This window comes from Thamnophis elegans, chromosome 15 (assembly GCF_009769535.1).
Source record: "Thamnophis elegans isolate rThaEle1 chromosome 15, rThaEle1.pri, whole genome shotgun sequence".
NCBI lineage: Eukaryota > Metazoa > Chordata > Lepidosauria > Squamata > Colubridae > Thamnophis > Thamnophis elegans.
In genome coordinates, this window is record NC_045555.1 from 32,819,602 (window position 1) to 32,834,462 (window position 14,861).

At 48.1% G+C, this 14,861-nt stretch overlaps 1 protein-coding gene across 1 annotated transcript in view; it reads right to left on the reverse strand.

The window, feature by feature from the left end:
* Positions 1-14,861, reverse strand: part of OGDHL (oxoglutarate dehydrogenase like) — a 75,665-nt gene that overhangs the window by 23,479 nt on the left and 37,325 nt on the right. The window contains exon 15 of the mRNA XM_032231520.1: positions 13,859-13,986. Coding sequence (XP_032087411.1) covers positions 13,859-13,986 — 128 coding nt within the window. The remainder of the gene's footprint in view (positions 1-13,858; positions 13,987-14,861) is intronic.

The following is a 14,861-nucleotide window of genomic DNA, read 5'->3' on the forward strand; positions in this document are numbered from 1 at the left end:
AGCTTCCCCAGTACCTGGATGAACCTGTCCACCTGGATCCGTTTCAGTTGGGTTTCAGGCCCGGATACAGCATGGAGACGGCATTGGTTGCGTTGGTCGATGATCTCTGGTGTGCCCGGGACAGGGGCTGCTCCTCTGTCCTGGTCCTATTAGACCTCTCAGTGGCTTTCGATACCATCGACCATGGTATCCTACTGCAATGACTCTGGGGGTTGGGAGTGGGGGGCACCGTTTTACGGTGGTTCTCCTCCTACCTGTCGGATCGGTTGCAGTTTGTGTTGACTGGAGGGCAGGGATCGACCCCGAGGCGCGTTACTTGTGGGGTGCCCCAGGGGTCGGTTCTCTCACCCCACCTGTTCAACATATACGAAACCACTGGATGAGATCATCCGTGGTTTTGGGGTATGATATCATCAATATACTGATGATACCTGACTTTTCATCTCTACCCCAAACCACCCAAACGATGGCCTCGATGTGATGTCCCGATGCCTGGAGGCTGTGCAGATCTGGATGGGGAGGAACAGGCTCAAGCTCAATCCCTCCAAGACTGAGTGGCTGTGGTTTCTGTCATCCCAATTTGTGCATCTTGTTCCATCTTTGATGATAGGGGGGGAAATTTTAGCCCCCTCAGAGAGGGCCCGCAATTTGGGCGTCCTCCTGGATACGTGGCTAAGTTTAGAAGAACACCTGACGGCCGTGACCAGGGGGGCCTTTTACCAGGTTCGTCTGGTACGTCACTTGCGCCCCTTCCTGGATCGGGATGCTCTGTGCACAGTCACTCATGCCCTCGTCCATTCTCGCCTGGACTACTGTAACGCTCTCTACATGGGGCTGCCCTTGAAGAGCACCCAGAGGCTTCACCTGATCCAGAATGCAGCTGCGCAGGTTATCATGGGGGCACCTAGGTGCTCCCATGTTGCACCCCTTTTAGGCACCCTGCACTGGTTGCCGGTTGTCTTCCGGGTGCGATTCAAGGTATTAATTATGACCTTTAAAGCGCTCCATGGCTTAGACCCAAGATACCTACGAGACCACCTACTGCCACCAGTAGCCTCCCACCGTCCAGTGCGATCCCTCAGAGTTGGCCTCCTCAGGGTGCCATTGGCCAGACAGTGTCGGCTAGCGACCCCCAGGGGGAGAGCCTTCTCTGTGGGAGCGCCTTCCCTCTGGAATGAGCTGCCCCCAGAGCTTTGTATAATCCCCGACCTCTGGTCCTTCTGATGCGCCCTAAAAAGTTGGCTTTTCCGGCAAGCCAGCCTGGCCTGAACAAAACAAAATAAATTATTGATTATTGTTAATTTTAATCAAATTTCTTTTAAAAATGTTATTGTTAATCTAAATTGGGTTTGTTTTTTGGATATTCTATTTAATTTTTTTTAACTTTTGTAATATGTGTTTTTTTAAATGTTGTACGCCGCCCTGAGTCCTTGGGAGAAGGGCGGCATATAAATCCAATAAACCTAAACCTAAACCTAAACCATCCATTGTTCCTTGTCTGGCCTTCGGGTGCCTTGGAAAATAGCTTGATCCCCTCCTGCTCTCTGGGGCAGCCCCTTAAATATTGGAAGACTTCTATCATGTCTCCCTGGTCCTTCTCTTCACTAGACTAGCCATGCCCAGTTCCTGCAACCGTTCTTCATATGTTTTACTCTCCAGCCCCCTAATCAGAGGTGGTATTCAGCCAATTCTGGCAGGTTCTGGAGAAGAAATTTTGAGTAAGCTGGCCCTGCCCCTGCTGCCTCCCAGCCGATCTTCTTTTGTTGCCCTGTGCAGGAGAACGGAGCTGGAAAGCAGGTTAGTGGGGTGGAGAGGGAATGGGGATTTTGTAGTATCCTTCCCCTGCCACGCCCACAAAGCCACGCCCACAAAACCAGTAGTAAAAAAAACTGAATCCCACCACTGCCCCTAATCATCTTGGTTGGCCTTCTCTGCACTTTTTCTAGAGTCTCAACATCTTTTTTATATTGTGGTGACCAAAACTGGATGCAGTATTCTAGGTGTCATCTTACTAAGGCTTTATAGAGTGGTATTAGTACCTCACTTGATCTTGATTGTATCCCTCTGTTAATGCAGCTTAGGACTGCATTGGCTTTTTTGGCTGCTACTGCACACTGCTGGCTCCTATTAGATTGCTGGGGACAGAAATGTTATGTACATTTCTGCGCATGTGCTTCTGCTTCTGCGCATGTGCGAACCACGAATGGCTGCTATTCCTTCCCCGCTCCGACTAGGTGAACGGAAAAACACTGGAAACATTACCGAGCCTGGTCAGAACAGATGCAAGAGGGAAGCTTAAAGGTAGAGGGTGATTCGGGGGTCATGAATGGGTGGCTGTCGGAGGCTTGCGGCTCTCCAAACAGCTCCCAGGCTGTACGATCGCCCCAGGTAGTCCTCCGACTCTCTAATGATAGAGGAAATGGCGGCATGCTGACGGCGCTGCTCCCCGGCGGTTTCCAACGCACCCAGCGTCTTTTGACTTTGCTGCAGAGCTCTCGACCGGGAGAAGCCCCGAATTCGAACTTTCGGTGGACAGTGGTGCCGGAGAGGGGGTGGCTGAATTCGGGTGGCACTGAGGAGACCTGGCAGCTGGCTTCGTTTGCTTTGCCCACCGCCATTGCGTTCCTCCCGGAGGGCCCCCCCCCCCATCGCTTTATCAGCTGGCGACGATCTGGACACATCCCAGCCTTTCCCTGGCCTTCTCCAAGCTTTTGGTTTTGTTACTTACAACTGAGAGGAGCCTGAAGGAGCCCCTGGTTTTCTTACAAGCTTACTTGGGCCCGATAGTGTTAACGAGGCCGGTGATTCACATCTTGATTTACTGGGTGAGAGACCAAATAGTCCTTTTATGGATGGAATTGAACTGGGAGTTAAAGTGGGAACTGTCGTGTCAGGGAGAGGGCAGCTACCCTGGATACCAACAGCGGGGATCGTCCAGCAGGCCTTGGCGCCGCTGCTGCGCCCCTCTCAGGCATCTACCCCTCCCTTATATTATTCTAACAACTATGGAGATTATTCCCTTTATTTTGTCACCTTTACCATCTGACTCTCCCCTGGTGCTCTCTTGCTGGATACCTGCCATCCCCCTATTGAGGTATTCCATCACCTGGCCGCCTCCAACTGTGGACTTTGGACCTCTCGGCCTGTTGGTACAGCTGCTTTTGACATCCATTCTGATTACCATTATTTTCCATCATTGTCTTGGGGGCTCTATCCGGAACACAACTTATGGAAAAAGCCACCTGTTTGCTCCCAACTATCTTGGACTTTTCTGGCCTTTAAGAAGAGGACTCAACTTATTCCCCCGTAAACCCCACCCGGGTTATAGCTGGACTTCAGCCATTCTGAACGCTAAGAACTATTTAGCCTTGGCAGGCTTCGCACTTTAATTTTTAATTTTTAGCGCAATTTTTCTTTCTATTCTTTTTCTTCTCTTGTCTTCTTTCTTCCTTTGTGTGGGATATGTTTGGAAGATGCGTATGACTGTGTGAATGTGCCCACTTTTATTGCCCTATTTTGCTGTATTTTATGTTTTTTAACTCACGTGGGGATTGGTTGAGTGAATGAATGAGTGTGTCTGATTCGGAGGGCCTGGCAGGGAATGCGGGAGCTATAGGTGTGGTTGGGGGGACCACGGACACGGGAGGGGGTCGGAGCATTACAGTCATAACGGGGAGGGGCAGATATGGCGGGGACTTTAGGGCTGGCCATTACCGGGGAAGGAGGGCTCGCTACGTTATAGCAATCCCTCCTTCCGGCCCTATGAGTCCCACTCCGAGGCCAGATGGCGCGAGTAATAAGGACCCTGGTCTCCGGCTGTTGTTGCTAAACGCCAGTTCTGTAGTTCACAAAGCTCCCCTCGTCCAGGACTTAATTTTAGACGAGGGGGCAGACCTGGCATGTATTACTGAAACCTGGCTGGGCCCGGAGGGAGGAGTCCCCCTTGTAGAGATGTGCCCAGAAGGATTTCAGGTGCTTCATCAGCCGAGAGCTCAGGGAAGGGGTGGGGGTGTGGCTATTATTATTCGGGAGTCTTTAGTTCCTCGTAGGATCCCTGCTCCGGAGCTTGTCGGGTGTGAGTCCCTGCTGGTGAAGTTGGACCTCAAGGGTCAAGTGGGCCTGCTGTTAACGTACCTGCCTCCCAACTGCGTTGCAGCAGCCCTCCCCTCACTCCTCGAGTCGGTAGCCGAGCTGGCAATTGAGTTCCCCAGGCTTATGGTCCTGGGGGATTTCAATTTGCCCACGCTCGGTGAACACTCTGATGGGGCGCAGGAGTTCATGGCTTCCATGACAGCCATGGGCTTGACCCAGGTAATTCGGGGCCCAACCCACTCAGCGGGTCACATGCTCGACCTCGTATTCCTCTCGGAGCAGTGGACTTGTGATCTTGGTCTGAGGGGTAATGAGATCATACCCCTGTCGTGGTCAGACCACTGCCTACTGAGGCTTGACTTCCGGAGACCAAACCCCCACTGTAGGGAGGAGGAACCGACCAAGTGGTTCCGCCCCAGGCGACCTATGGACCCTTTGAGGTTCCAGACGGAGCTTGGGGTTATTCCTGATACTCTCACCCACAGTCCGGTAGAGACTCTGGTTGCTGCCTGGCACTCGGCAGCATCGGAGACCCTGGACCGGATTGCGCCACTACGGCCACTCCGAGGTGGTGGATCCCGGAGGCCTCCTTGGTTTACCGAGGAGCTCCGGGAGAGGAAACGCCGAAGGAGACGCCTAGAGCACCTGTGGAGGTCCGATAAATCCAAATCGAACCGAGCACTTTTAACAACTTGCACCAAGGAATACATCAGGGCACTTAGGGCAACAAAAAGATCATATATTGCCTCCTTGGTTGTGTCCGCCGAGTCCCGTCCAGCCGCCCTGTTTAGGATAACCCGTTCCCTCTTAAATAAGAGGGATACGGGGGACCCCTTGCAGGGTAGGGCTGAAGACTATGCCCAGTTCTTGGCGGACAAAGTTGCTCGGTTTCGGTCGGATTTGGACTCCACCTTTGCAGATTCAGCCGAGGCATGAGTGGACGATTTGGTAGACCATCGCTGGGTTGAGTTTCAGGATGTTACCCCCGGGGACGTGGACAAGGCCATGAGGGCTGTGAGTGCCTCCACCTGTGTACTGGACCCGTGTCCCTCCTGGCTGGTTGCTAACAGCAGGGAGGTGACACGGGGCTGGATCCAAGCGGTTATTACCGCCTCGCTTCGGGAGGGGCACTTCCCCGCCGCACTAAAACGGCGGTGGTGAGACCCCTCCTGAAGAAACCATCTTTGGATCCAGTCGTACTTAACAACTACCGTCCAGTCTCCAACCTCCCCTTTATTGGGAAGGTTGTTGAGAAGGTGGTGGCCTCCCAGCTTCAGCGGTCCTTGGAGGAAGCCGATTACCTTGACCCCTTCCAGTCCGGCTTCAGACCTGGTTACAGCACAGAAACCGCTTTGGTCGCATTGACCGATGATCTCTGGAGAGCCAGGGATGGAGGCCACGCCTCCACCTTGGTTCTTCTTGACCTCTCGGCGGCTTTCGATACCATCGACCATGGTATCCTTCTGCGACGACTGCGGGAGGTGGGGGTGGGAGGCACTGTTTTGCAGTGGTTCTCCTCCTACCTCTCGGACAGGTCGCAGTCGGTGTTGGTTGGGGGACAGAGATTGACCATGAGGCCCCTAACATATGGGGTGCCGCAGGGGTCGGTCCTGTCCCCCGTACTATTTAACATCTACATGAAACCGCTGGGCGAGATCATTCGGAGGCACAGGATAAGATACCATCAATATGTGGACGATACGCAGCTGTATCTGTCCGCCCCATGCCAACTCAATGAAGCGGTGGACGTGATGAACCAGGGTCTTGAGGCCGTCAAGGACTGGATGAGGGCTAACAAGCTTGTACTCAACCTGGAAAAGACCGAGTGGCTGTTGTGTTTCCCTCCCAATAATTTGGTTAGTGTTCCATCGCTCAGGCTGGGGGGCCAAATTTTACACCCCTCAGACAGGGTTTGCAACTTGGGAGTCCTCCTGGATCCACAGCTGACCTTTGATTACCACCTGTCGGCTGTGACCAGGGGGGCATTTGCCCAGGTTCGCCTGGTGCACCAGTTGCGACCCTACCTGAATCGGGAGGCTCTCACAACAGTCACTCGCGCCCTCGTGACCTCTAGGCTGGAGTACTGCAACGTGCTCTACATGGGGCTGCCCTTGAAGAGCATCCGGCGGCTTCAGCTAGTCCAGAATGCGGCCGCGCGAGTGATTGTGGGTGCGCCTCGGTTCGCCCACATAACACCTATCCTCCGCGAGCTGCGCTGGCTACCTGTTGATCTCCGTGTGCGCTTCAAGGTGCTTCTTACCACCTATAAAGCCCTTCATGGTAGTGGATCTGGGTACTTGGGAGACTGCCTCCTGCCAATTACCTCCTCGAGACCCATTAGATCTCACAGATTAGGCCTCCGAGTGCCATCTGCCAGCCAGTGCCGGCTGGCCACTACACGGAGGAGAGCCTTTTCTGTAGCAGCTCCGACCCTTTGGAACGATCTCCCCATGGAGATTCGTACCCTCACCACCCTTCAGACCTTCCGCGCAGCCCTCAAGAACTGGCTATCCCGTCAGGCCTGGGGGTAAAGATTTGATTCGCCCCCACCCGAATGCTGAATGAATGTTGTTTATTCTTTTAATTACGTGTTATGTTATATGTTACTGTATGTATCCCCTTCCCATATAAGTTGTTAGCCGCCCTGAGTCCCCTCAGGGAAAAGGGCGGCCTATAAATAAACTTATTCCTATTCCTATTCCTATGTACGAATTACCACAACTCTCTGTCCCCCCAGTTTAAATGCTTCTCCAGAAAATTCCTAAATTTAGTGCTAAGTAACTCAGTCCCTTTCTGTGATGGATGCAAACCATCTCTTTCATCGGACCAGCTGCAGACACCCTGACTAACAGAATCAAAACTTCCGCTTCATACCAGCCACATATTAACTCCACCATAACCTGGGGATTTTTCCTTTTTGCTCCTTACATTCAGATAAAATCTCTGAAAAAGTCTACGGCCTCTCCTGCTAAGTTCCTGTCCCAAGTTCTGGAAATCCTTCTGCACAGGACAGATCATTAGTGTCGAGATGCACAACATCATCAACATCACACTCCTGACTAGAATAACAGAATAACAGAAGTAACAGCGTTGGAAGGGACCTTGGAGGTCTTCTAGTCCAATCCTCTGCTCAAGCAGGAAATCTTATACAACGTCAGACAAATGCTTGTCCAGTCTCTTCTTAAAAACCTTCAATGTTGGAGCACTCAAAACTTCTGGAGGCAAGCCGTTCCACTGATTAATTCTTCTAAGTGTCAGGAAATTCCTCCTAGGTTGTTTCTCTCCTTGATTAATTTCCACCCATTCCTTCTTGTCCTGCTTTCAGGTGCTTTGGAAGTTCCTACGCACGACAGTTGTTAAGTGAGTTTTGGCCGATTTTACTATCTTTTTTGTCCCAATTGTTAAGTGAGTCACTGCAGTTGTTACGTTGAAAACAAGTTGGTAAGTGCATCTGGCTTCCCCATTGCTTCTCAGAAGGTCACAAAAGTTGACCTCAGTGTAGGAAGTTAAAACCCACCCCTCTGCTAGAAAAATGAAATATTCTGGGAAATATTAAGAAGGCAGAATATAATATTTCCCTGGATCAGAAATGGAGAAACATATTTGTAGGCAGGAAACAGACTAACTCTTAGTAGCCCCCACTTTGTCAATGGGCTATTAAAAAGGCTGGGGTGGTCTATTCTACATAACAAATATATCCCCCTTCAGCTCCCGGGTGATGGGATTAAAGCATGATAGTATTAGCCCTTTACCCATCTCATCACAGGGCACCTGGGAACCAAACTTGGACTCAAAACACAGCCTAAAGAGTTGCCCCTGCATGGCCCCATGGGAGTCTGACAACCAATCAATAAAGATCAAGATCAAAGGCCAGAGAGGGCATAAAACTTTCAGCATCTTTCTCTCTTTTTTCTTCTTCACCCAACATCTGGAAGCATCTGATCCCCCTTTTCTGTTCAAGAGCTCAAGCCATGTGATCCTGTCCACCATTAACCATCTTTCCAAGCAGCCTCCATGTTTCTAGTGTCTTTTGCCCCACTTGGAACTAATCCCCAGATGGACATTTCTTTCAACACCAGGACCCTAGGACACTGCAACCTTCATGAGTCAACCGTCAAGCATCCAAATTTTGGCCACGACCCGTGCCCCATCGAGGCCGTATCGCCCAAGCTTCAGGCGCCGACAAAGACTTTCTCTGGAAGTGGGCAGACGACCTCCCTCGGGCATCTGGTGGACCCCGCCGATCCAAGAATCTGACTGGGATCAGGACACATCAACAAAATTACACTGGCTGAGAAAAGAAGAAGCCTGCAGGGAAGTATTGTGGGAAATGTAGACCCACTCGGTTAAGAGTGGAAGAGGAGGCCCGATCACCCCCCTGAGCCCAGGGTAGCATCCCTTCCTAACGGAACCGGCGTATCCTAATGAGGTTCTAGAATTTTGTGGGTGGTTAAGCCATTGCAGTTCATGTTGGCGACTGTGAGTCTCCGGGGCCGCAGGTCAGTGGAAAGTGTGTTAGAAATAGAATATGGGAAATGGAGGAGGTGTTCCTCGAACGTCTCTCCAATGCATGATGAGAAACTTTAAGAAAGCTTTTAGTGAAAATTATGGAGATCCCAATCCCGGGGATTTGAAAAGATTCTGTGAGAATGAATGGCTGACATTTAATGTAGGGTGGAAGCCCGAAGGCACTTTTAATCTGAACATCATTTCAAAAGTAAATCAGATTCTAACAGGTGCTAAAACCGGCCACCCGGATCAGTATCAATATACTGACCAGTGGCAAAGAGCAGTACAGCAGAATCCTGACTGGCTTCGTAAATGTAGAATGGAAGCCATGAAGGTTTGTGTAGCTCGAATGAGAGGAAATGGCGAATGTCAGGTTAAAAAGAGGAACCCCGAAAAGAAGCTATCCTAAAGACCACACCCTATGAAGAGGAAGGTCCCCCTTCATATGTCCCTCTTTATCATCCGAGGCAGCAACAAAATGCTAGCTGTGGTAATAATTAAGGGGCAGTCGGACAAAGTGACCAGAGAGAAAAGCAAAAAGTGGAAAGTCCTTCTAGCAGACCCCCTTCTCCTGTAACCCAACGGACTTCTCCCATTGCTGCCCGAACCAGAAGTCAATTCCTAGCCACACTTCGCCAAGTGGATCAAAGAATTATAGATGGACAGGGACAGGCAGAAATTCAGCCTCTATTTCAATACGTCCCGTTCACCACTACAGACCTATTAAAGTGGAAACAACATTACGGACCGTTGTCCGCTAAGCCTCAGGAGGTTATTGACTTGTTCAGGGTTATTATTAAAACCCATAATCCAACCTGGCAGGATTTGGAACAGTTGATGATTACTCTCCTTAATGATGAAGAGAGAGAAAGATTAAGTAGTGCCATTGGAAAAATCCTAAAGCTCGCGGACGGAGAAACCTTCAGGCTACGCTAAATTTACAGTTTCCAAGATAAGATCCACAATGGGATCCCTCCAGAGATATGACATCCCTCTAGGATTATCAGGCACTAATTCTTCAGGACTTAGAAAAGGCTGCAAAATCTCCAGGGAATATGTGAATATGTGTTGTAATCCAAAAACAGGACAAAAGTCCCGAAGTCTTCCTCCAAAGGCTGATTGAAGCCCAATCACCCCAATCAATCCTCTGGATCCCAAAAATGCCCGCATGTTAGTCACGGCTTTCATATCTCAGAGTGCCCCAGACATTAAACGGAAGCTCCAGAGGCAAGAAGGGGCCTTAGGAATGAATGAATATGAGCCAATTAATGGAAATTGCACGAAATGTCTTTGTGAATAGAGACAGAGTAGAAGAAAGGAAGAAAGATGACAGGATGCAACGTAAAACTGAACTCCTGGCAGTTATGTTGTCAAACAATTCCAAAACCCAGGTCGATGTAATTGGTGTAAGGAAGAAGGCCACTGGATACTACAGTGTCCCAAGAGACTTGAAGTCGGAATAAGGGGACAGGGAAGAGGACAGAATAGAAGAATGGAACCTGGTCAACTGACTCGAGAGATCAAGATTTATGATTCCCAGAGAGGAAGAAGTGGAAGAGGGATGAAGTCTCATGGATTTCAGCGAAAAGACTGAAGCCAGCACAAAAAAGGGACTTTTTAAAAAAATTTCCTTGGTTTTAATATATTTTAGACTGTGTTTGATAAAAAGCTATACCGTGTATGGGCTCTGGGAAGTCGGGGGGGGGGGAGGGAGGTGGGGTCCTAGGGGGGAGGGGGGAAATATAGTATGTGCTAGATTTTAAAGTAACATGATTGCACTTGTATACTGTTGCTTTTTTAATTCTAGTGTAAAAATAGGAAGCTGAATATATTGATAGATAGTAGAAATACACCGAAGGGAGGAGCAGAAGGAAAGAAGAAAGAGGGGTAGAGAGGGTGGGAGAGAGGATCGGAGGGAGGGTGAGATGGAAGGGAGGGAGTGTATTGGGAGAGAGGAGTGATAGAGGGGGAGGGGAAGTAGGGTAGAGGGGAATGTTGTAGGGGAGAAAGGAAAGTTGGAGGGGGGTGAAAGAAAGGGTGTATGGAGGGTTGAAGTGGTATATTGGGTTTGTATTTTGGGGAGTATTGTTGACAAGGATGGCTGTGTTTATTGCTCAATGTTATATATACGGAAGCTATAGGCTTGGCCGCAATAGATGAGCGGTCTGAAGACTGAAGGGGACCAGGGTTTAATCAAGCCCCCCCTGAACCCTTGGTCCAAATGAAGATGTGGGCAATAATGTAACAGGAGTGTCTAGATTTGTGATTACAAAACCCTTGGCTCCCTTTTCCAATAATGTATTAAATATCCAAGGGCCGCACCTTCCTCCTCCAAAGTGAGCTTGGTTTGGATATCTTGACAGAAAAGATGGGGGGAAGGGGGGGGTTGGAATGGGGAAAAAAAGCCAAAAAGCAGAGAAATTTGGGGAAGGGTGAGTGGAGCCAGAAGGGAACAGGAGGAAGGTGCGGCGTGCACTTAAAATGCAGTGGAACATGGGGAAGGAAGTTGGGTCATCCATCTTTAATGAACCTGTCTCAGCAAAGTCTCTATGCTGTGTGGCCTGGTGGATAGATATCTGCGTACAGAGATCACATTGGTTGCCTACTGTGGACTCCTGAGGTGAAGTGCAGAAGTGGCATATGGGCCCCTATGGGCCCTACCCCCATCTTCTCAGATTCAGGATCCGGCGCTCCCCAAAACATTGGTTGATCTGCGGGTCAGTCCTCCCAGAGTTCAATGCCCATTCCTCGAGGCAGTGTAAGGAGTCTTCGAGACTCCTGTGCATTGGTTTTTCTGAGCGTGCTGAGTTTTGCAGCTAGCCCTCCATTTTGGTCAAGAAAATTTGGCTACAGAGAAAAACTGAGCCTGTTATTTTTTAAAATTGTTTTTGTGCTGCCGCAAAGACACTTTCTTCCCGTCTGGAAACTTTTGAAAATGACAATGCCGGGCATCCGTCTCCAGTTTGTTTGTTTGTTTGTTTCATTTCGACGGAGAACAAGCGATGCCACCGTTAACCATGTCCTGGTTCCTGGTACAATGCCAGGGTGGAGGGGAAAATATTGGGGAGACTTTTTCCTTCCGTTCTGAAGAAGCTGCAGAAATCTTGCCCCCACTTTTTGTCCTATTTCTTTTTCTTCCTTTCTTTTCCAAAAGCAGGCCAGCCTTGAGGTTGTGCAAAGGCTGAGCATTAAAAACCCCTAGCCCCATTTCTATCAGTCTTCAGCTGGCAGCTGAAAATTGTTCTGACCCAGCCTTCGCAGAAGCAAGAAACAGACTCCTCGCAAAGAAAACCCCCGCGTTATTTACATTGTGAATTAACTGCATTCACCCACAAAGTCCAGGCAAGAATCCTACAAGGAGTTAAATGAAGCAATAGGCCTTATCAGTCTTGTTACGATAATTGCAAGGCCCTGAGCTCCCAGCTGAAAGGCTGCAAATTAAGTCAGTTCAAATAGACAAACCTCAGTTTGTCCTCCGTTGTTCATCTCTCCTATCTGCTCTGCACATACACACAGCCCCAGCTGTTCTTCTCACTCATCTCTGACTCCAGGCAGCTGCCTCTCCAGTGGCTGGGAAATGCTGGACGGCCCTGGTGCTATCTCTGTGTCCGATGCTGAGCATCCATCAGAGTTTTTTCCTGGCTCCAGAACTGGCCCAAGTTCTTCCCCAACCTCTTCATCGTTTAAGTCTGGTGAGCCACAACAGCATTCTTAACTATCTTTTTCTCTGCTGGCAGTAGCACCAGGCAGACCCTTCATGTCTTTCAAAACCTCCACATTCTTTCTGAACTGATACCTCTAACAACTGAGTCACTATACGTTCAACAAGGAGACACACCAAAAGCTTTGTGCAGGGACACACCAAAAGCTTTGTGTTTACATCCACGGCTCTGAATCTATCAGATCCAACCGATGTCCATTCTGCCCTTCTCATGCAGGGTCTTTGCAGAAGACAGAGGCTGATAGCAGAGCAGCCCAACAGAACAAACTCGCTGAGTTGGCCAGCTGAGTTGTTCAGCCTGAAGAGCACAAACTAAAGACTCCGGAGAAGAAATCTGTCCATGTCTGCCAGCAGTCTGCTTATTAGTAGGCCAGTATCCAAACTTAAAAAGAGTGCCACAAAAAACAGCTGCAAAATAAGCCTCGCACTGAACTAAATCAAACATGCTAAAATAAAATTGTAATCACACAAACACTTACCAAGGAGAATTTCTGCTGTTTTCAAATTACTGATGTTTAGGATTATAATTTTGCTCAGATGAACATTTCTGGTCAGAAGGTCAAATGCCTGAACAGAGTCAGTGCAAATGCATATTCTCTTGCAGACTTCCTGTTTGTGTGGTATGATTCACAAGCCATTAGGTGTGCAGGTCGCTAGCTTGATCTATTTGATAAAGTCTCCATTTTCTCCAACTTACCTTGAGCCACTCCTCCCAGCAACCTCTACAGCAATGCAAATGCAATGCAAATGCAACCAGTGGCTCGGTTCCTGCATCGCCAGCTTGATCCAATTGACAAAGTCCCAGTTCTCTTCAACCTATCTTGAGCCACTCCTCCCAGCAACCTCTAGTGCAATGCAAATGCAATGCATATACAACCGGTGTCTGAGTAAATAAGTAACATATTTTCTGCTTATGAGACTATATTTTCTTCTTGCCGCAGTTATCATTAAATATGTCTTCCTATGAGAAGGATACTAGTTATTTTAACATTGTCATGGAGCCAGCAATTAAAGCAAAGGTTATGGAAACAGTATTTTTATCTGAGGAGCCCATTGTTATTATCTTTGTACCAATATCCTTAAAGTCAATTAAAAGAATTCGTGAAACATCAAATAGTTCCATAACTTTTGCCTAATTATAATATCTGCTACTGCAATTTTATATCTTACTGTAATATAAATCTTTTCTCTCTTTTTCCAAGGAATTCCAGGAAGCAGATGTTATTTCATTTTTTTTAAAAATGCCATTATTCTCCCACTTTCATACCCATCATAACACTCATATCATAAGCCTCTTTATTTGCTTTTCCCTTTTACAATTTTTACAACTCATTCCTTTTATGCTATATATATAAACGGTATTTCATTTAGAGAATATAATGCTGAAGGATTTTTTTAAAAAAAAGAGCAACAAGTTGTCTTTAGAAAAATCTAATAAATACATTGACATGATAACAAAATATAGTTCAATCTGATTATCAAAGCTATGCGCATCCATTTAAACTAAATAACTCCAAAGAAAATCATCCAACTTACCCAAGACTCCGTATTCTGAAAGAGAGCTATTGCACACGGTATAAGGAGCCTGTTGCTCCCACAGGTGATTCATAGGAACACAAGTCCTTTTGTCGACATTTTGATCATGCAGCACATGGTGGCGATGGCTACCAAAGTTTTCAGCAAGCCAGTTGAAAAGAATTTGGGGGGGGGGGGGAAATGCAATGGAGATGTGAAACACTAAACATTTGGCCAGCTAAAATGTATTACTGCAAGAACTTTCATTGAGTCCCAAAGGTGCTTTTCCAAAAAGCAACTGGGCTTTTTTCTTTGAAAATGTTTTGCTTCTCATCCAAGAACTGAAGAAACTTCTTGAAACAGAAGCAAAAAGTTTTCAAAGAAAAAACAAAGGAAGTCCAGTTGCCCTTTGGGAAAGCACCTTTGGGGCAATCATGACCTAGATGATGGAGGATCTCCATAGGCAACTCTCATTGAGCAGTCTCTCTCTCACCATTGCAAGGATTCAGGCCAAGATATGGTAGTTTGCCTTCAACCAAAGGAATTTCCAACCTTACATTCAATTTAAATCGGGGCTGTCCTTGCTGGCATCTCACATGAAGATCACATGAATGCACAATTGATGTCAATATACTGACATCAAAAATTCTTTAAAAAATAATAATTTGGAGGAATGGAATGAAGCCCTTAAACAGGATGCTGCTGCCTCTCGGCCACCAAAGGTAACTTTGGCACCATTGTTATGCAATGCATGAAGCTTTTTGAGATAAGCAGTTATACTCCATAAAATATAAAGTGTGGAAGCTATTACACAACACGGCTGCTTTCCCTCAAATTACGGCTGCAAAATTCTATCGCTCATTGCTTTTAGACACGAGCAGTTTGCCTCGTGCCTCCTTGGTTTCCACCTGCTTAAGCAATGCTCAAGGCCGTTGCATTCTTTGCTACCCTCCCTGCACACATTGGCTGCCTAGAAGCCCCTGGAGCACCATTAAGCAGCATTAGAATGGGGCACCCAGGACCG